Source organism: Puma concolor, chromosome E1, assembly GCF_028749965.1.
Source record: "Puma concolor isolate L17-30 chromosome E1, mPumCon1.1.hap2, whole genome shotgun sequence".
NCBI lineage: Eukaryota > Metazoa > Chordata > Mammalia > Carnivora > Felidae > Puma > Puma concolor.
In genome coordinates, this window is record NC_141680.1 from 28,019,068 (window position 1) to 28,040,857 (window position 21,790).

Here is a 21,790-nt window from a genome sequence, read left to right on the forward strand (position 1 = left end):
CACAAGTCTCAATTATTGTAGCACTGCAATAAGTTTGAAATCGAGAATGGTCAGTTCTCCAATTTTGTTCTTCTTTTTCAAAATTTTTGTGAGTATTCTGGATTTCTTTCAATTTCCATATAAATTTTAAGATCAGCTTCTCAATTTCTGCAAGAAATCCAGCTGGGATTTTGGCTGGGATTGAACTGAATCTCTACAGATCATTCTGGGGGATGCTGCGATCTTTACAGTAAGTCTTCCAATCCATCATCACAGAATTCTTCCATTTATTTAGAAATTTCTTTCAACAATGTTTTGTAGCTTTCAGTGTACAGGTCTTGCACTTCTTTTGTTACAGTTACTCCTAAGTATCTTTTGACGTTATTGCAAATGAAAAAATATTTATTTTTATTGAAGTACATAGTTGACACACAGTGTTACATGAGTTTCAGGTTTACAACATAGTGATCTGACAAGTCTACACATTATACTATGCTTACAACAAATGTAGCTACCATTTGTCACAACACTATTACAGTATGCAAATAGAGTTTATTAATTTCATTTTTGGATTATTCACTCCCATTGTATAATGTGATGGATTTTTGTATATTTTTGTATACTTTTGTAACTTACTGAACTTGTTTATTAGCTCTATTAGTTATAGTTTATGGATATAAATTTCCATGTAGAATATCATGTCATTTGCAAATTTTAAAATAATTTTACTTCTTTTCCAATCCAAATTAATTTTTCTTCTTTTTTTCTTGCCTAATTGCCCTGTGTAGAACCTCTAATACAATACTAAATATAAGTGGTGAGAGTGGACATCCTTATCCTGTTATCAAACATAGGGGCAAAGTTTCAGTCTTTCTTTTTTTAATGAATGTAATTTATTGTCAAATTGGCTTACATACAACACCCAGTGCTCACCCCAACAAGTGCCCTCCTCAATGCCCATCACCCATTTTCCCTTCTCCCCCAAGCCCCAATCCACCCTGTTTGTTCTCTGTATTTAAGAGTCTCTTGTGGTTTGCCTCCCTCCCTTTCTGTTTGTAACTATTTTTTCTCCCTTCCTTTCCCCCATGGTCTTCTGTTAAACTTCTCAAGATCTACATATGAGTGAAAATGTGTATCTGTCCTTCTCTGTCAGTCTTTTATCATTAAGATGTTAACTACAGGTTTGCCATAGACGCTCTTCTATTTCTGCTTTGAGGGTTTTATCATGAAAATGTGTTGGATATTGTCAAACGTTTTCCTCATCTTGAGAAGATGTATTTTATTCTACTTAATCTATTACATTGATTGATTTTAGTTGGACCAACAAAATTGGCTGGATGTTGAATCAACCTTGCATTCCCAGGATAAATTCCGCTTGGTCATTGTGTATAATCCTTTTAGTAAGTTGCTGGATTCAGTTTTCTACTTTCTCTGTTGAGGATTTTTGCATCTATACCCATAAAAGATAATGCTGTGTTTTCTTGTGACGTCTTCGGTTTTGGTAACAGGCAATACTGGCCTCATAGACTAAGTTGGTATATGTTTGTCCTTCAATTTTTCATAAGAGTTTGTAAAATACTGGTGTTAATTCTTTAAATATTTGCTAGAATTCATCAGTGAAGCCATTTGGTCCTGGGCTTTTCTTTGTGGGAAGTTTTCTGATTACTTACTATCTCTTTACTTTTACAGACCTATTCATATCTATTGTATCAGTTGCAGTAGCTTATGTTTTCCTATGAATTTGCCCATCCTTAAGTTATAAAATTTGCTGTCATCCACTGTTCAAGGTGTTCTTTTATAATGCTTTATGTTTTTGTTAAGGTTGGTAGTTACATCCCCTCTTTCATTCCTAATTTTAGTAATTTAAGTTCTTTCTGTTATTTTCTCTTGGTCAGTCTAGTTAAAAGTTGTTAGTTTTCTTGGTCTTTTCAAAGAACCAACTTTTGTTATCCTTATTTTTTCTATTGTATTTTCTATTCTCAATCTCCTTTATGTCCATTCTAATATCTATTATCCTTTTTTTTTTTTTTTAATTTTTTTTTTTTCAACGTTTATTTATTTTTGGGACAGAGAGAGACAGAGCATGAACGGGGGAGGGGCAGAGAGAGGGAGACACAGAATCAGAAACAGGCTCCAGGCTCTGAGCCATCAGCCCAGAGCCCGACGCGGGGCTCGAACTCACAGACGGTGAGATCGTGACCTGGCTGAAGTCGGACGCTTAACCGACTGCGCCACCCAGGCGCCCCTCTATTATCCTTTTTGAACTGCTGGCCTTGGGCTTTGCTTGCCCTTCTTTTTCTAATTCCTTAAGTTAGGAGGTTAGATCATTGATTTCAGATCTTTCTTTTTAAAAAATATAGGCACTTACAAGTATACATTTCTCTCTGAGCAATACTTTCATTTTATCCTCAAAATTTTGGTACTGTGCTTTCACTTTTATTCGTCACAAGGTACATCCTAGTTTCTCTTATTTCTTCTTGGATCCATTGGTTAAGAATGTATTAATTTCCACTTATTTATGAATTTCCTATTTCTTCTCCTGTTATTATTTCTAGTTTCATTCCACTGAAAGCAGAAAAAGTACTTTCTATGATTTTAACCATTTAAAATTTACTGAAGACTTATTTTGTACCCTAACTTATAGTCTATCCTGAAGAATATGCCACATGAACCTGAGGAGGGTGGAGTGTAATAGATATACGTTAGGTTTGTAATTCTTGGTTTTAAGTGTTCAAGACTCACATTAAAAAAAAAATGTTTAAGGTGCCTGGGTTGGCTCAGTCATTAAGCATCTGACTTTGGTTCAGGTCATGATCTCATGGTTTGTCAATTCAAGTCCCACATAGGGTGAGCTTGAGCCCCACTTTGGGTGAGCAAGATACCTGCTCTGGGTGAGCTCGAGCCCTGCTTCGAGTGGGTCCCGCTTCTCGCTCTTTCTGCCTCTCCCCTCTCCCCCTCTGCTCTTCCTGGGATTCTCTCTCTCAAAAACAAAAACAAAAAAAGTTGGGGTGCCTGGTTAGCTCAGTCGGTTAGGCATCCAACTTTGGCTCAAGTCATGATCTCGTAGTTGGTGAGTTTGAGCCCTGCGTCGGACTCTGTGCTGACAGCTCAAAGCCTGGAGCCCACTTCCAATTCTGTGTCTGTCTCTCTCCACCGCCCCCCCCCCATCACGCTCTGTCTCTCTCAAAAATAAAAACATTAAAAAAATTAAAAACAAAAAAATTTATTTATTTTGAGAGAGAGTGCAAGCTGGGGAGGGGCAGAGAGAGACAGAGATTCCCCAACAGGTTCCATGCTGTCAGAGCAGAGCCCAACATAGGGCTCAATCTCACAAACTGTGAGATTATGACCTGAGCTGAAATCAAGAGCTAGACATTTAATCAACTAAGCCACCCATGTGCCCCAAGACTCACATTCTTTATTGATTTTCTAATTGTTCTATTATTGAAAGTGGGGTAATGAAGTATCCAACTATTTAACTGTTGAATTGTCTATTTCTGACAGTTTTTGCTACTGAAGATTTAGGGCCTTTTTGTTACCTGCATATATGTGTTTAATAGTTGCATATTATTCTTGGAGTGAAAAATTTATTATTATAGACTATTTATTGTCTCTAGTAACAGTTTTTAACTTAAAGTCTAGTTTGTCTGATACTGAGTATGAGCAAACCAGCTCTCTTTTGTTTACTGTTTGCATGATATGTCTTTTCCCATCCATTTACCTTAATCTATTTGTGTGTGTGTGTGTGTGTGTTTTAACTAGAGTGTTTCTCTTACAGGCAGCATATAGATGGGTCATTAAAAAAATTCCTTTTTGCCAATCTTTGCTTTTTGACTGTTGTGTTTAATGCATTTACATTTAATGTAACTACAGATTAAGGCAGGATTTAGCTATTTCATAAATACTTTTTTTACTATTTGTTTTCTATAGGTCTAATTTTTTTTTGTTCCACTGTTTTCCCATTATTGCCTTCTTCTGCATGCAATAGATATTTTTAGGTATCATGTTAATTATCTTGTCATTTCTTATTATTTTGAATTATTTTATTTGTGGTTGCTTTGAGGACAATTAACACCTTAACTTATAACAATTTAGTTTGGATTAATACCAATTTCAATAGTATACAAAAATGTTACTCCTATATAATGCTGTTCCTTCCCTCTTCATCTGTGTTATTACTGTAATATAAATTGCATCTTTATACATTGTATGCCTGTACAGAAAGGTAACAGGAGGCCAAAATGCTTATCCTAGGAAGGCCTGCATACAAGGTAGGTTTTGGTTGTTTTAAGAACTTAGGTTTCAGGAGGGTTCCAATCATTGATGGATAAGAAGGGCTCCCTGTGTCTAAAATGTTCGTGCTAACAGTGATTGATGCTGACCACCCACTTTGCTTTTAAGAGGCTAAACTTTGGAGAAATGCTAGGCAGAGGCTGCCTATCTGACCAGCCCCAAATAAAAACACTGGGTGCCAAGTCTTTTGAGTTCTCCTAATTGGCAGTATCTCACACATGTCACCAAAATCACTGCTGGGGAATTAAGTGTGTCCTGTATTACTCCACTGAGAGAGGGGCCTTGGAAGCTTTGGCCTGGTTTTCCCTTGACTTTGCCCATGTGCCTATTCTCTTTGCTGATTTTGCTTTGTATTCTTTCAATGTAACATATCCTACATATGCATGCAACTATATGATGAGTATATCCCTGCTCCTAGTGAATTACTCAAACAGTGGTGGTTTACGGGGCCCCAAGGCAATGCCTATTACCACATATTTAAAATGATTGCTTTAATGCAGTTGTTTAAAAAAAACAAATAGGATTAAAAAAGCTATAAAAATATATTTATATATATCAAGTTTATTTTGAGAGACGGTGAGGGAGGGGCAGAGAGAGAGGAGGAGAGAGAGAGCCCAAGCAGGCTTGATTCAGGGCTCAAACTCACGAACTATGAGATCATAACCTGAGCCGAAGTTGAACGTTTAACTGACTGAGCCACCCAGGTGCCCCATTTATATTGTTTTTTTTTAATATTTATCTATGAAATTACCTTTACAGATGTTCTTTATTTCTTCATATGGATGAATTACTGCCTAGTGTTTCACCATTTCAACCTGAAAAGGACTCCCTGTAGCATTTCTGGTAGGACAAGTTTTCTGGAGATTCATTCTCAGTTTTTGTTTATTTGGGAATGTCTTCCTTTCTCCTTCATTTTTGAAGGACAGTTTTGTTAGATATAGACTTGGTTGACAGTCTTTTTCTTTAAATATGTCAGCCCACTGCCTTCTGCTTGCCATAGTTTCCAATAAGAATTCTAAGGTTAGTGAGTATTGAGGATGTGAGGAGTATGTGAGAAATTATATTATTATATTATATTATATTATTTAATTATATATAATATATAACATATATAATATAATATAATTAGAAATTATTATATTATATTATATTATATTATATTATATTATATTATATTATATTATATTATTATTATATGTGAGGAATTGTTTCTCTCCTGTTTTCTAGATTCTTTGTCTTCAGCAGTTTGACAATGACATATCTACGTAAGGATCTCTTTAATTTTTAACTACTTCAAACTTGCTGGTTCTTAGATTTGATGTTCTCCATCAAATTTGGAAAGTTTCCAGCCCTTTTTTCTTCAGCTAATCTTTCTGTCCCTTTCTCTCTTCTATCCTTCTAAAAGACTCCCAGTATGTGTACACTGGTATATTTGATGGGGTCCTACAGGACCCTGTGACAATGATCATTATTCTTCATTCCTTTGTTTTCAATTGCTCAGACTGGATAATCTCAATGGACTTACCTTTAAGTAAACTGATTCTTTCTTCTTTCTGGTCAAAACTGCTGTTGAGTCCCTCTAATGAATTTTTCATTTGTTATTGAATTTTTCAAATCCAGGATCTCCATCACTTTTTTTTAAGTTTTATTTTTTTATTTTCAGAGAGAGAGAATCCCAAGCAGGCTCCACACTGTTATTGCAGACCCTGACACAGGGCTTGATCACATGAACTGTGAGATCGTGACCTGATTCAAAACCAAGAGTTGGACGCTTAACAAATTGAGCCATCCACGTGCCCTTCCATTAAGTTCTTTTCACAAATTCTATCTTAGGGGAGCCTGGGTGGCTCAGTCATTTAAGCGTCTGACTTCAGCTCAGGTCAGGAACTCACAGTTTGTGAGTTTGAGCCCTGTGTTGGGCTCTGTGCTGACAGCTCAGAGCCTGGAGCCTGCTTTGGATTCTGTATCTCCCTCTGTCTCTGCCCCTCCCCTACTCACGCTTTCTCTCTCTCGCTCTCTCTCTCTCTCTCTCTCCTTTAAAAATAAATAAACATCAAAAATTCTGGGGCATCTGGGTGGCTCAGTTGGTTAGGTGTCCAACATCGGCTCAGGTCATGATCTCACAGCTCGTGGGTTCGAGCCCCGCATCAGGCTCTGTGCTGACGGTGCAGAGCCTGGAGCCTGCTTCGGATTCTGTGTCTTCCTCTCTCTGTCCCTCCCCCAACTCGTGTTCTGTCTCTTTCTCTCTCTCTCAAAAATAAACATTAAAAAACATTAAAAAACTTCTATCTTATTATTGATTCTACCTTCTTTTTAAAAATTCTATTTGGTGAGGGGCAGCTGGGTGACTCAGTTAAGCGTCCGACTCTTGGTTTCAGCTCAGGTCATGATCTCGCAGTTTCATGAGTTCAAGCCCTGTGCTGGGCTCTGTGCTGACAGTGTGGAGCCTGCTTGGGATTCTCTCTCTCTCTCTCTCTCTCTCTCTCTCTACCCCTCCTCACTTAAACTGTCTCTATCTCTCTCAAAATAAATAAACTGAAAAAAAAAATAAAAATCTATTTGGGGAGACATCATTTTCATAGTTTCCTATAGTTCTTTAGACAGAATCTCCTTAGTTCTTTGACTATATTTAAAATAGCTTTACATACTAACTACCTCAGGGACACATTCTATTGATTGCTTTTTTCCCATGTGTATGGGGCAGACATTCTTTCTTTGCATATGTCAAAATTTTTGTTGAAAAAAGTACATTTTAAGTAATACAATGTGGCAATTGTAGAATTCTGATTCTTCCCTCTGCTCAAGGATTTTTGTTTGTTATTGTGACTTTAAAAAAAAAATGTTTCTTTAAAGTCTGTATTCTATCATGTGTGACCATTGCAAGATCTACTCAGTGATCAGTTAATGAGTAGACAAAATTTTCCTTAAACATCCATAACCAATATATGTCTTATTTGCCAAGAGGCTTTGCATGTCTTTTGACATGCTTTCGATCCTCAGCCAGGCAGGTGACAACTCTACCTTAGTCTTCACTTCCTGTTTCAACACAGCCAGAGGTGAGAGCACAGGGCCTTCTCAGTCTTTCTTGAGCATGTGTACATCCCTGGTTATATGCACCATTGTACAAACAGGCATGGCCCACTAGAGTCTGAGAAATACATCAGAACTTTTGAAGCGCTCTATGGAGACCTCAGTTCCTAGCTTTTCCCATTAAACTGTAGTTAGCTTATTATTTGCCGGAAAATTTAGTCACTGTCTCAGGATACTGTGAAATTAAACAACTAATTGCCTGGGTGAACTCCTAGTCAGGTCAAATAAAGATAGCCTTGTGAATGGGGTCTTCCAAGAAATGGGGTCTTATGGAAGAGAGGTTCCATAATGACAATTCTCCAGGAATAAGATCCAGCTGCCACTGTGGCTAGCAGATTGCTTGCTTTCACCATGATTTACAACTATTATGAACTAGGAGAAAGGGAAATGGGAACTGGGCAAGTGAAAATGCCATAACACTCACTGTTCTTAATGAGATTCGGCCATTTTCATGAATATTTCCTGGAATGCTGTAAACTGGTTAATTTACAGTTTTGAAAAAGTTGATTCTACCTATTTTGCTTATTTTCTCATTCCTTTGTTAGAGATTTTCAGAGTTCTTTTGTCATTTTTGTGCATCTAACCAAATTTGTAAATATTTTGTTACAAATATTTTCATCTAAGTTCATGACAGATATTAGTCTGTAGTTTTTCTCTTTCTTGTTGTTATATTGTCTTCATCTAGTTTTGGTAGAATAGTGCTGGCCTCATGAATTGGGAAGGGGTCTATTTTCTAGAAAAAATCATATGGAATTGGTGTTATTTCTTCTTTAAATGTTTGGTAATATTTATTAATGAACCTATCAAAGTGATTTTTTTCAAACTACAAATTAAATTTCTTTACTAGGCAGAGGATTATTCAGGTTATCTATTTCATCTTGAGTGAGTTTGGTATTTTGTGGGTTTGGGAGAGTTAGTCTGTTTCATATAAGTTGTTGAATGTATGCATATATTTTTTCCTCATATTATCATTTTAACATCTGTAGAGTATATAGTAATATGACCTCTTTTATTCCAGATACTGACCATTTGTGGCTTCTTTTTTTTGTCAGTTTACCTAGAGGTTTATCAATTCTATTGATCTTTTTAAAATCGATTTTTTAATTTTTAGCTTCACTGATTTCATTGTTTTTTGTTTTCAAATTCATTGATTTATACTTTTATCTTTATTATTTCCTTTCTTCTGTTTGCTTTACATTTATTTTGCTCTTCTTTTCCTAGCTTAAGATAGAAGCTGAGATTATTGATTTGAGACCTTTTTTTTTGTTCAAAATAAGCATTTAATGATATAAATTTCCCACTGAGCACTGCTAAAGATGCAGCCCACATATTTGGATGTATTTTCACTTTTGATTAGCTCAAAATATTTTCTAATTTTCCTAAGACTTTCTCTTTTACCTTTCACCTATGCATTATTTAGAAGTATGTTTTTAATTAACAAGTATTCAGACATTTTTTTTTTTCTGTTATGTGTTACTGATATCTAATTTAATTGTTTAATTTCATTTTGGTCAGAGAATACTATGATTTCAATTCTTTTTAAAAATGTAAACTTTGGGGCACCTTGGTGGCTCAGTAGGTTGAGCGTCCAACTCTTAATTTCAATTCAGGTCATGATCCCAGGGTCAAGCCCTGCATGGGGCTCCATGCTCAGTGTGGATCCTGCTCAAGGTTCGTTCTCTCTCTCTCTCTCTGCCTCCCCAGCTCGTTCTAAGATTAAAAAAAAAGTAAAGTTACTCATCCAGGATATCATTTATATTGGTAAATGTTCCCTGTGCACTTGACAAAATGTTTATTCTAATATTGTTGCACGTAGTGTTCTATAATATCTATTCAATCCAGTTGGTTAATAACATTGTTCAAGTCTTCTATATCTTTATTGGTTTTCTGTCTACTTTTAGTATCTATAACTGAGAGAGGATATGAAATCTCTAGCTATACTTGTGAATTTGTCTATTTCTCTATTCAGATCTGCCAGTAGTTCAAATATATTTTGAAGTTTGATTTTTAGGTGCATACACATTAAGGATTGTTGTATTTTATTGGCATATTAGCCTTTTCATCATCATAAGATTTTCCTTTTTAATACTCCAATAATACTCTTTGTCCTGAATTCTACTTTGTGTGATATTAATATAGTTATTCCAAAACGTTCACTTGTATTTTGAATTCTATTCTTCTTCCCAAATCTGCCTATTTACTTTTCACAGCACTCAAATAGCTGTTCCATGCATTCTGTCTAGGTTTTTAAGACAGTATGTCTCATGCGTGCTCCATCTTATCTAGAGTTGAAACCTCCAGACTACTTTTTAAAAGTTAATTTTAACTTTGCACAGGCACCTGGGTGGCTCAATTGGCTAAGCATCAACTTTTGGTTTTGGCTCAAGTCATGATCTCACTGTTCGTGAGATCAAGCCCTATGTCAGGCTCTGTGCTGTCAGCACGAGTTTGGGGTTCTCTCTCTCCCTCTCTCTCTCTGCCCCTCCCCCACTTCTCTCTCTCTGATTCTTTTAGTAAATAAACTCTAAAAAATAAGTAAAAGTTAATTTTAGCTTTGTAAATTTTAACTTTTAACCAAATACACAAGTATAGTTTAAAAGTCTAATAATAGTATAATAGTTAGAATAAAAAAAAAAAAAAACCCAAACAATTCTTTTTTAATCTACTCACATCCTGTCTCCAGTTCCCAATCCTCAGGAAAAAAAAAATCCTTTAAATATGTTAGTTCTTCCACTCATTTACCTCCATGTTTCTAAATAACATTGAGAACTACTACTACTTCTTGGTTTTTAACTTTACACATTATGTAATGACTTTTCTTATACAAGATGTTCATTTTCTTATATCACTGATACTTCATCATCCTTCATTTTCCTGACAGTTATACCACAATTCTTGTGTCATCAATATTCAGTAGATTACCATTTACAGGTGAGTTATATTGTACACTATGATTATATTTTCTTTCTTGTACAAGATTTTTTGGTCTGCCCTAGAGTTAATAACTGTCTCTCTCTCTCTCTTTTTTTTTTTTTTTTGCTTAATTTTCTATGTATTCTATCATTAATTCCCAAACTTTGCCAAACTGTAAAAATTCTTCTCAATATAATTAAAATCTCCACCCTTAGAAACAAATCTAGACTGGCTACTATGGGACTGGTGCACAGCTGTCACCCCAGAGCATCCTTTCCTAATTTGAGAATTTCCTTTTCTTCTATTCTAGGTTGGAACTCCAAATTCCTAAAACCTTGATATTCCTCTGTCTGAATTTTCTCTTATTTGATGAAGCATATCTTCCTGTAGCATCCTGAGAAAGTGTGCATTTGAAGCTAATGTTTTAAATCTTTCCATGTTGAAGGCTTTATTCTATCTTAGAGCTTATTGATTGTTTGGGTTGTATAGAACTTCAATTGCAAGTCAAAATTTCCTTCAAAAATTTGAAGATAATTTAAAACTGTCTTCTAGCTTCTAATGTTGCTTTTTAAGAAGTCTCTTTCCATTGTGATTCCACGTCTTTTATAGGAGACCTCTTTGTTCCCTCAGGAAAGTTTTAGGACGTTTTCTTTATCTCAGGTACTTTGAAACTGCATGAGGTGCTCTGGAGCTTTTCTCTTACTGGTACTTGAGTGGGCCTTTTTAACCAAGAAATTATGTCCTTCAATTCTGAGTGTTTTTCTCGGATTATTTCTTTGATAGGTTTATTTCCTCTATATTTTCTCTTGTCTCTTCATATAGGTTTCCTTTTTATCAAAAGTTGTCTCTTGAATACTGATGTTTAAATTGTTTAGTTTTTCTTTTCCATTTTCTACCTTTTCGTCATTTTGACCCAGGAAATTTTATCTTTTAAGCCCAATTCTGCATTTAAAATTTGCTCCTATCATGTTAATGCCTAGAAACTTTTCTTACAATAAATCTGTTCTTGTTTCATGGAGGAAATATCTTACCTTTCTATGTATATTATTGTTACATTTGTTTTGTATTTTCTTCTAGGCAGAGGTTGGCCCACAAAGAAAATCTGGTCCATACCTTGTTTTTGTACAGCTTGCAAGGTTGGAATGGTATTCACATTTTTTAAGGATTAAAGAAAAAATAAAAAAGAATATGCATGCAGACTGTACATGGCCCCCAAAACCTAAAATATACATTGTCTGCTCCTTAACAGAAAAAATTTGCCAACCTATGTTCTATTGTGCTGTTTATGTTTTCTACAAGTTCTTCCACCTTGTTTTTCTTTTGTTGGTATAGTTCTGCTGGTGTTTTTTTCCGTATTTTTCATGATGCAGACTTTCTTTGAGTATCAAATGCTGACTGGTAGCTCTGCCTACATGGGTGTGGCTTATAAACTGGGAAGCTTTGCCAGAGTAAGGTACTCTGGTAGGAACAGGACCACTTTGATACTATTTTACTCACAAGGTAGTTAGTATCCCTAGAACTATACTTTCCCGCCTTGGAGATGTAAGATTGATTATAAGCCTATTCAGAGCTGAGAAGAAAAGGGGGGTGGAGTTCTCATATTCAATAAACAGACTTTCTTAACCCCCATCTTTTATGCATCCTTAGCTACAGCTGGAGTTGAAGAATATATAAACTCTCTAGTATAATCTCTCCAGAGAGTAAATCTCAGTGGAGGAGGGAGCTGTCTACTTATAGGAACTGGCAACCAATTCTTTTGTGATTAACCCTACTTCAAATGATACTTCAGTGTCCCCACATCCTGAGTTTTTCCATGCCTGAATCTGAAGGATCTTGTTGGCTTTGCAACAGCCTTCTTTTGCCTGCTAAGTCACTCAATCATTCATTTGTTCTCCAATGTTCAAAATTTGTTGACATCTCATCTGTTATTGTCCCCTCTTCCACTCTTTTTTTAACTCTGTGGTTGGACATTTTTATTCCTTTACTGTCATGGAATTTTGAGAGCGGTGAAGGTTAATATAAATATTTGATTTTTCCAGAAAATCTAAAAAAATCTAAATTCTATATAACATTCTTTTTTGATATTAAAGTAATCCATAGGTTCTCAGGCATCACACCACAAAATTAGGCAGGAGAGGAAGATGGATACTGCCAATATTATAGAACAGTGATGAAAATCAATGGAAAGTCAGAGTGCCACTCTATTTTTGATTCCACTTTGGTTTATTTTAAAGTGTCCTATGGTAGAAAGGCATTTAAGTTAAAAAAAAAAACGGTTCAGAGAAAAAGAATTTCACATTTTCTTTTTTCCATTGTTTTCATACTGCCTTGTTCAAATGAATTATGCCCACTTCAGACAAAGATTATACTTTCAGTAAAGACCTTTTAGGAAACTCATAGTGCAGTTGTAACCTGGTCACAAAACCATCTGGTGCATTCCCGAAGGCTGTTATTACATTTCATGGACTTATATTACTTCAAATACTCTAACAGTCCCATGTGGGCTTAAAAAGAGGATTTAAAAAAAAACTTAATTTGTTTCTGCTTACTTTAGACCTTCTAGACTTATCCCTTGTAAGAGGAATCCTGATTATAAGTACCTTTTATGTCAATCAATACACATTATGAGTTTTATCAAGTGATACAGAACACTCACTTGATTTTTAAATAGATATGTTTCTTTGTAGTAAGTTGCTACTTGTTGATACTGTTTCTCTCAAAATCAATACAATGACAGTTGGACTATCAATTTTTTAATTAATAAAATACTAAAACTATAGCATTATATGTAAATATTACAAATGTATTTTTAATGAAAATTCTAGGAAAAGTATGTTTTGAACCTTTAGAAGCTCTCTGGACAACATGGTATAGTGGCAAAAGTATCAAACCCACCATTTTCCACGAATTCAACAAGTATTTATTGAGCATCCATACCCTAAGCTGAGACACAGTTGGTTGCTAATGATGTACAAATGTATAACACATGTTTAATGAAGTAGGCAGATATATAAATAGGCTATTACAACACAGTAAGATATATGCTATAATAGTAATAATGTATAAACTACTATGGGTTTCCTAAGGAGTAAATCCTCAGAAAAGTAAAAAGAAATTTTCACCAAGAACATAACCTTCAACTGGTTTTGATTGGTAAATATGCCAAATGAATTGTATAACTTGTATGCCAAGGCAGAGAGTAATGATGGGATATGGTATGTTTATTAGTAAAAGATTTTATGTTTAACAGTGAAAACTTCAGCGCATAAAGGTAAGGTCTAAGGATGAAAAAGCGGTCTTGAGGTTTTAAAAGTAGGTGGGGGCCAAGATGTGAAGGCTCATTTAGTAGTATGTGAGGTTAGATAAGTTATTTCATCTCTTACAACCTGTATAATATATGTAGAAAAGGTTTATAAATGACAAAGTAAATATATTTTTGCTTCAAATGATTTCTTAAAATTCAAGACACTGCCTACATTAAAGAGGAAAAATACTCAACTGAGGTAAGAATATTTATTTTCCTAAAATTAAGTATAGTGACTAAAATTCAGGAATATTAAATAATATTCAAGCTCCCATAGAAACTATTTGCTGAATATTAAAATACAAATAAAAGATGACAAAACATGTTGATCACCAGGGAGAGACCAAGTAAGCAGATGAAATGCTTCAAGAACAATTTATAATGCAACTTGATGCCCAGTACCAATGGGATTTCTAGGCAGAGAAGGGCAGCAGCTTAACCATATCAGATTAATCACAGAACTGAATCATTCAGTTTGAAGGGAAACACCTGCAGAATATCAGAAGAGGGGCACCTGGGTGGCTCAGTCAGTTAAGTGTCCAATTTCGGCTCAGGTCATAATCTCACAGTTTGTGAATTCAAGCCCTGCATGGGGCTCTGTGCTGACAGCTCAGAGCCTGGGGCCTGCTTTGGATTTGTGTCTCCCTCTCTCTCTGCTCCTCCCCCACTCACGCTTGGTGTCTCAAAAATGAATGTTTTAAAAAAAAAAAAAAAATTAGGAGTGCCTGGATGGCTCAGTCGGTTAAGTGTCTGACTTCAGCTCAGGTCATGATCTCACGGTTTGTGAGTTCAAGCCCCACGTCAGGCTCTGTGCTAACAGCTCAGAGCCTGGAGCCTGCTTCAGATTCTGTCTCCATCTCTCTCCGTCCCTTCCCCACTCACCCCTGTCTGTGTCTCCCTCTCTCTCAAAAAATAAACATTAAACAAAATTTTTTTTAATTAAAAAAAATAATGGGGTCTTCCCTTTTGAGGCCATCGCTGGAGCTACAGTGGTCAACATGAAGTTCAATCTGTTTGTGACCTCTGACCGGAGCAAGAACCATAAAAGGCATTTCAATGCACCTTCCCACATTCACAGGAAGAGTATGTCTTCCCTTCTTTCCAAGGAGCTGCAACAGAAGTACAACGTTCAATCCATGCCCATCCCAAAGGACGACGAAGTACAAGTTGTGGAGGACACTACAAAGGTCAGCAAATTGGCAAAGTAGTCCAGGTTTACAGGAAGAAATGTGTTATCTACATTGAACAAATACAGCGAGGAAGGCAAATGGCACAACTGTCTACATGGGCATCCACCCCAGCAAGGTGGTTATCACTGGACTAAAACTGGACAAAGACCACAAAAAGATCCTTGAACGCAAATCCAAATCTTGCCTAGTAGGAAAGGAAAAGGGCAAATATAAGGAAGAAACAATTGAGAAGATGCAGGAATAAAGTAATCTTACATACAATATTAAATAAAAAATGTTAAAATGGGAAAAAAATAATGGGGAAGAAAGTGGGTGATGTGTTCTTGGGACTTAAATCCAGTTATTGTAGTCTTAAGTCATTAGCTATCTGTAAATTTGAACCCAAATGCAATCTAATCTGCTTATGTGAAAATGGACTAACTAATGAACAAGATACTTGAGAAAAATTTAAATTCTGGATTTGGCTAGGTCAGATAATGGTTAGCAGTGGGTCTTCTGCCTGAACTGAATAGATGTCAAATGGTCATGTTTTCATGATTTTATTCTTTTTTTAAATATTTATTTTTATTTTTATTTATTATTGAGAGACAGCAAGCCGGGGATAGGCAGAGAGAGAGCAAGAAAGAGAATCCCAAGCAGGGTCTGCACTGTCGGCACAGAGCCTGATGTGAGGCTTGAACTCACAAACCACGAGATCATGACCTGAACCAAAACCAAGTGGGACACTTAACCAAATGAGCCACCCAGGAGCCCCTTATGATTTTATTCTTAACCTGTGTTCTTCTATTTTAATTATCTGAGTGTCTTATAGCCTCACAGGAAAATTACATGGCTTTAACTAATTATAATTTCATAAACAGAGAATATGAAATATTAAATTATATTATTAAAAATACAAGAATTACAGTGTTTATAAATTAAACGTTGATGTCCTACAATATGAAAATTATGCTATAAAATGGTGATTTAATAACTAGTTGTACAAAACACAAATCTTAATGGACCAGAATCCTTAGAAAAGAAGTATTACAATTAAATGTTATTATTAGTTGATGTTAATTCTTTAGTACTACGAGTATAGTTTGTTTTATCTCTTCTTGAATAGTTTGCTTTATACCCATAAAATCATCAACTGGGTTCTGATGTTCACAAGGTAAAAACTTTTATTGTTTGAGATAGTGAACTTCTTTTTTTTTTTAATTTTTTTTTTCAACGTTTTTTATTTTTATTTTTGGGACAGAGAGAGACAGAGCATGAACGGGGGAGGGGCAGAGAGAGAGGGAGACACAGAATCGGAAACAGGCTCCAGGCTCCGAGCCATCAGCCCAGAGCCTGACGCGGGGCTCGAACTCACAGACCGCGAGATCGTGACGTGGCTGAAGTCGGACGCTTAACCGACTGCGCCACCCAGGCGCCCCAGAGATAGTGAACTTCTATAAACATTTATGGAGTACCTCTTCTGTGTGACATTCATTGATCAATTACAAATCTTTACATATTTTTTAAATCCTTTATTTTTTAAGTTTGTTTATTTACTTTTGAGAGAGACAGAGAGAGCAAGTGGGGGAGGGGCAGAGAGAGGAGGACAGATGATCAGAAGCATGCTCTGTGCTGATGGCAGAGAGCCTGATGTAGGGCTTAAACTCACCAACTGTGAGATCACGACCTGAGCCAGAGCTGAATGCTCAACCGACTGAGCCACCCAAGTGTCCCAACCACAAATCTTTAAACTTTAGCAGAGCTTGTAGTTTCATTTGTTCCATTGACTCTTTTTAGCTTTCACTTGTGACATCTATCATTAAAAATATACCAGTTCCAGGGGTACTTGGGTGGCTCAGTCATTTAGGAATTGGACTCCTGATTTCAGCTCAGGTGATGATCTCACAGTTTGTGAGTTTGAGCCACACATTGAGCTCTGTGCAGATGGCACAGAGCCTGCTTGGGATTCTCTCTCTCCCTCTGCCCTTTCCCGACTCACATGCATTCTCTCTCATAAACAAACAAACCAGTTCCTAAGGTTCTAGTGAAATACAATTCTATCAAATTTATTATAAGGATTAAAGTAGCAAGACTATCTCTTCTACAGCCCTGACCAAAGGTTAATATTACAGTTACATTACATGAAATTTCACTTACCTGCCTAGGGCCTGGTTTAAGGCCCTATATGCTTGAATTTCATACCACTGACGACCAGGTAAAAGACCTCTCAGTTTGGAGTGCTGGTCATTGTACTGTCGCTTTAGTACAACCTAATAATTTAAAAATATTAAAAATATAGTAGATAATTACGGCTCAGTTAAAAAACCATATTAACTTCCAACATTCTGAATCATTTTATTAGGGTAGAGAGATTTTGTTTTTCAGTATTTCAGTAATACATTTTTTTTCAGTTCATTTAAAACATGTTTATTCATCCTTACATTCCCTGAACTCCTACATGCAAATAATTAATTAGCTGTGTGATGAAATCAGTTTTATTGAGAAATAATTTACAGAGAATAAAATTCACAAACTTTCAATGTACATGTAGATAAGTTTTGACAAATACATAGTCACATAACCACCACTACAATCATAATTTAGAATATTCTTACACCCTCCTAAATGTCCTTTCTATTCCTTTTCAGTCTCTCTCCTTCACTGCTGACTCTGTCAAACAATGATCTGCTTCCTGTTTTGCCTTTCCTAGAATTCCATGTAAATGTTATTATATAGTATGTAATCACTTGTTGTTTTCATTTAGCATAATGATTTTGGAATTCATTCATGTTGAAATATACATCAGTGGTTCATTCTTTTATGTTTATCCAGCCTGATAATATCTGCTTTTTTGATTGGGGTGTTTACACCCTTCACATTTAATGTAAATATTGTTATGATTTGGTTTAAATCTACAGCAGCAGAACACACATTCTTCTCAAGTGTGCATGGAATATTCTCCAGGATACATTATATCATATAAATCGTATAATGTATCTTTTACAACATCAATGGTATGAAATTAGAAATCTATTAACACAAGGAAAACTGGAATGTTCACAAACATGTGGAAATTAAATAACACACAACTGAACAATGGGTCAAAGAAGAAATCAAAAGAGAACTTAAAAAATATCTTGATACAAAAGAAAATGGCAACACAATAAACCACAACTATCAGATGCAGCAAAAGCAGTTCTAAGAGAAAAGTTTATAGCAATAAATATCTACAGTAAAAAAAAAAAAAAAAGATCTCAGATAAACCACCTAACTTTCCACCTTAAGTAATTAGAAAAGGAAGAACAGCTTAATCTCAAAGTTAGCTTAAGGAAGGAAACTAAGATGAGAGCAGAAATGAACTTTGAAGCTAGAAAACAATAGATAAAAATCACTGAAATGAAGAACTGGTTTTTTGAAAAGACAAAACTGAGAAACTTTTTGCTAACTAAGCAAAAGAAAGGGTCAAATAAAATTATAAATGAAAGAGTACATTTCTGGGATAACCCGGAAGGAATGGATAGATTCCTACAAATATACAACATACCAAGACTAAATAATGAAGAGAAAAAATCTGAACAGATCTATAATAAGCAAGAAAATTGAAGCAGTAATCAAAAGTCTCTGAACAACAACAACAACAACAACAAATCCTAGGACTAGATGGCTTCAATGGTAAATTCTATCAAGCATTTAAGGAAGAATTATCACTTTTCCTTCTCAAATGCTTCCAAAATATTGAAGAGATGGAAAAACTTCCAAACTCATGTTAAGAAGCCAGTACTAATCACATACCAAAGCCAGATCAGGACACTACAAGAAGAGAAAATTACAGGGCTATATCCCTATAGGATAAACACTGTTGCAAAAATCTTTATCAAAATACCAACAAACTAAATTCAACATCACATTAAAAGGATTAGAGGGGCGCCTGGGTGGCGCAGTCGGTTAAGCGTCCGACTTCAGCCAGGTCACGATCTCGCGGTCCGTGGGTTCGAGCCCCGCGTCGGGCTCTGGGCTGATGGCTCAGAGCCTGGAACCTGTTTCCGATTCTGTGTCTCCCTCTCTCTCTGCCCCTCCCCCGTTCATGCTCTGTCTCTCTCTGTCCCAAAAATAAATAAAAAACGTTGAAAAAAAAAATTTTAAAGGATTAGATACATGATCAAGAGGGATTTATTCCTGGAATGAAAGATTACTTTAACTATACATAAATCAATAAATGTAATAAACCACATTAACAAAAGGGAGAACAAAAATCATATAATCATCTCAAAAGAGGCAGAAAAAGCATTTGCAAAAATTCAACATCCTTTCATGATTAAAACTCTCAATAAATCAGATATAAAAGGAATGTACCTCAACATAATAAAGGCCATATATAACAAGCCTACAGCTAATATCATACTCTGTGGTGAAAAGCTGAAAACTTTTCTTCTAGTATCAGGAATAAGACAAATGTGCCCACTCTCACCACTTCTAGTCAACAAAATACTGAAAGTCTTTGCCAGGACAATTAGGCAAGAAATATAAGGAATCCAATCCAGAAAGGACAAAGTAAAACTTTGTTTGCATATGACATGATCTCATATGTAAAAAGCCCTAAGGACTCTACCAAAAAACTGTTAGCACTAATAAATGAATTTAGTAAAGTTGGAGGATACAAAACATCATACAAAAATCAGCTGTATTTCCATACACTAACAACAAACTATCCAAACAAAAAGAAAAGAAAAGAAAAAGAAAAACAGTCCCATTTACAATAGCATCAAAAAGAATAAAATACTTTGGGATAAATTAAACCAAGGAGGTGAGGAGCACCTGGGTAGCTCAGTTGGTTAAGCGTCGGACTCTTGATTTCAGCTCAGGTCCGGATTCCAGAGTCATGAGATTGAGCCCTGTTTCGGGTTCCACACTGAGTGTGGAGCCTGCTTAAGATTACCTCTCTCTCTCCCCTGCTCACTCTCTCTCTAAAATAAAAATAAATCAAGGAGGTGAAAGATCTTTACACTGAAAACTTTAAGACATTGATGAAAGAAACTGAAGAAACACAAAGAAATGGAAAGATACTATGTTTGTGCATTGGAGTAATTAGTATTGTTAAGATGTCCTTATTGCCCAAAGTGATCTACAGATTCAGTGCAATCCCCCTCAAAACCCAAATAGCATCTTTTACAGAACTAGATGAATGGTAACTGGCTAGTAACCCACATGAAAAGATACTTAACTTTATTAGTAAACCAAGAAATGCAAATTTAACAATCCCACTGTTTTTATCTGCAGAATACTGACAAATATTTACCACAAGTGTTTCTATTTTCCTACAAGTACAGATAGATAATATGTGCAAGGATATTCATAGCATCTTTCTACTAAAGACAAATAAGAAACAACCTAAATGTCTAATTATCAAGTGGATAATTAAATGTTATATTACATTTATTCTGAGATAAATACTAATTAAAAGAAATAGATTTATATATTTTGACATGGAAATTTAGCCAAAATATATTTTGTAAATACAAAATCAAGTAAAATACACACACACACTCACACACAGTCAGGTATAATGTTTTTAAAAAGGACCATGATTTAGAAAGATGCCAATTCTAAACCAACTCCCAAAAAGACTTAAATCAAAACCCTGACAAAAATCACAGGGGAGACAGAGTTTAAAGATTATGTACTTTGAGGGATGCCTGGGTGGCTCAGTGGTTAAGCATGTGACTTTGGCTCAGGTCATGATCTCGCAGTTCATGAAGTTTGAGCCCCACACAGGGGTCTGTGCTGGGAGCCTGAAGCCTGCTTCAGATTCTGTGTCCCCCTCTCTCTCTTTGCCCCTCCCCCACTCATGCTCTGTCTGTCTCTGTCTCTGTCTCTCTAAAAAATAAACATTAAAAAAATTTAAAGATTATGTACCTTGAGCTTTTCCAGAGTTCCCCTAAAAACCTGTCAAATCATGCCCATGTAAGTTCAAGATCATCAGCTACTAACCGAACTACCTACAAAAAACAAAAATCAATATTCTTCAGAGAATAACAGAAAACAGAATCTCTATAATGTACCATCTACAATGTCCAGTGTACAATAAAAATTACTAATAAAAATGTGAGCCATAATCAAAGAAAAAAAGAGTGAACAAAAACCAATCTAGCAAGGGCCCAGCTACTGGAATTAGCAAAGACCTTGTTGTAGCCGTTATAAATATATTTAAACAACTTAAAAATATATAGCTTAATAAATGAACTTTGGAGAAATGGAAACTATAAAAAAGACCCAAATGGAAATTCTATACCTGAAAAATATAGTAACTAAAATAAAAATCCATTGGATGGGCTTAACAGATCAGAGAAGACAGAAAAGAACTGGTAAATCTTAAGACAGATCCACAGAAGCAATGAAAAGCATCAACTAGAGCCCCACACACCAAAGACATAGGTATGAAAGAATCAAAGCATATGAAAGCAGTCAGTGATGATCTGAACAAATTTAAAATTCAGAGTTGAAACAGCACTAATACATTTGAGACAATACTTAATACTTCAAAGGCTCCGCTATTAAAGGATATCAAGAATCTCATACTTTTCCAAGTGGCTGAGACTATATTCATTTTCTATCTAGGTACTAATACACAGTACTAACACACAGAGACTGTTAAATTAAACTTCTTCTTTGCTGGAAAAGAGATCACAGTAAATCCTGCTGTCTAGTCAATTGAGCTTGATATTAAAATCATACTCCTTTTCTGGGAATGCAAGCTGGTGTAGCCACTCTGGAAAACAGTATGGAGGTTCCTCAAAAAACTAAAAACAGAACTAACCTACGACCCAGCAATTGCACTACTGGTCATTTATCCATGGGATACAGGTGTGCTGTTTTGAAGGAACACATGCACCTCCATGCTTATAGCAGCACTATCAACAATAGCCAAAGTATGGAAAAGAGCCCAAATGTCCATCGATGGATGAATGGATAAAGAAAATGTGGTGTATATATATATATATATATATATATATATAGACACAATGGAGTATTACTCAGCAATCAA

At 35.5% G+C, this 21,790-nt stretch overlaps 1 protein-coding gene and 1 pseudogene across 1 annotated transcript in view; one reads left to right on the top strand and one right to left on the bottom strand.

Annotated features, from left to right (window-relative positions):
* BRIP1 (BRCA1 interacting DNA helicase 1) overlaps positions 1-21,790 on the bottom strand; it is a 214,480-nt gene that overhangs the window by 21,700 nt on the left and 170,990 nt on the right. Inside the window, 1 exon segment of the mRNA XM_086686787.1 lies at positions 16,906-17,018. Within this exon segment, the coding sequence (XP_086542913.1) occupies positions 16,906-17,018 (113 nt within the window).
* On the top strand, positions 14,563-15,068 carry LOC112852507 (large ribosomal subunit protein uL24 pseudogene; annotated as a pseudogene).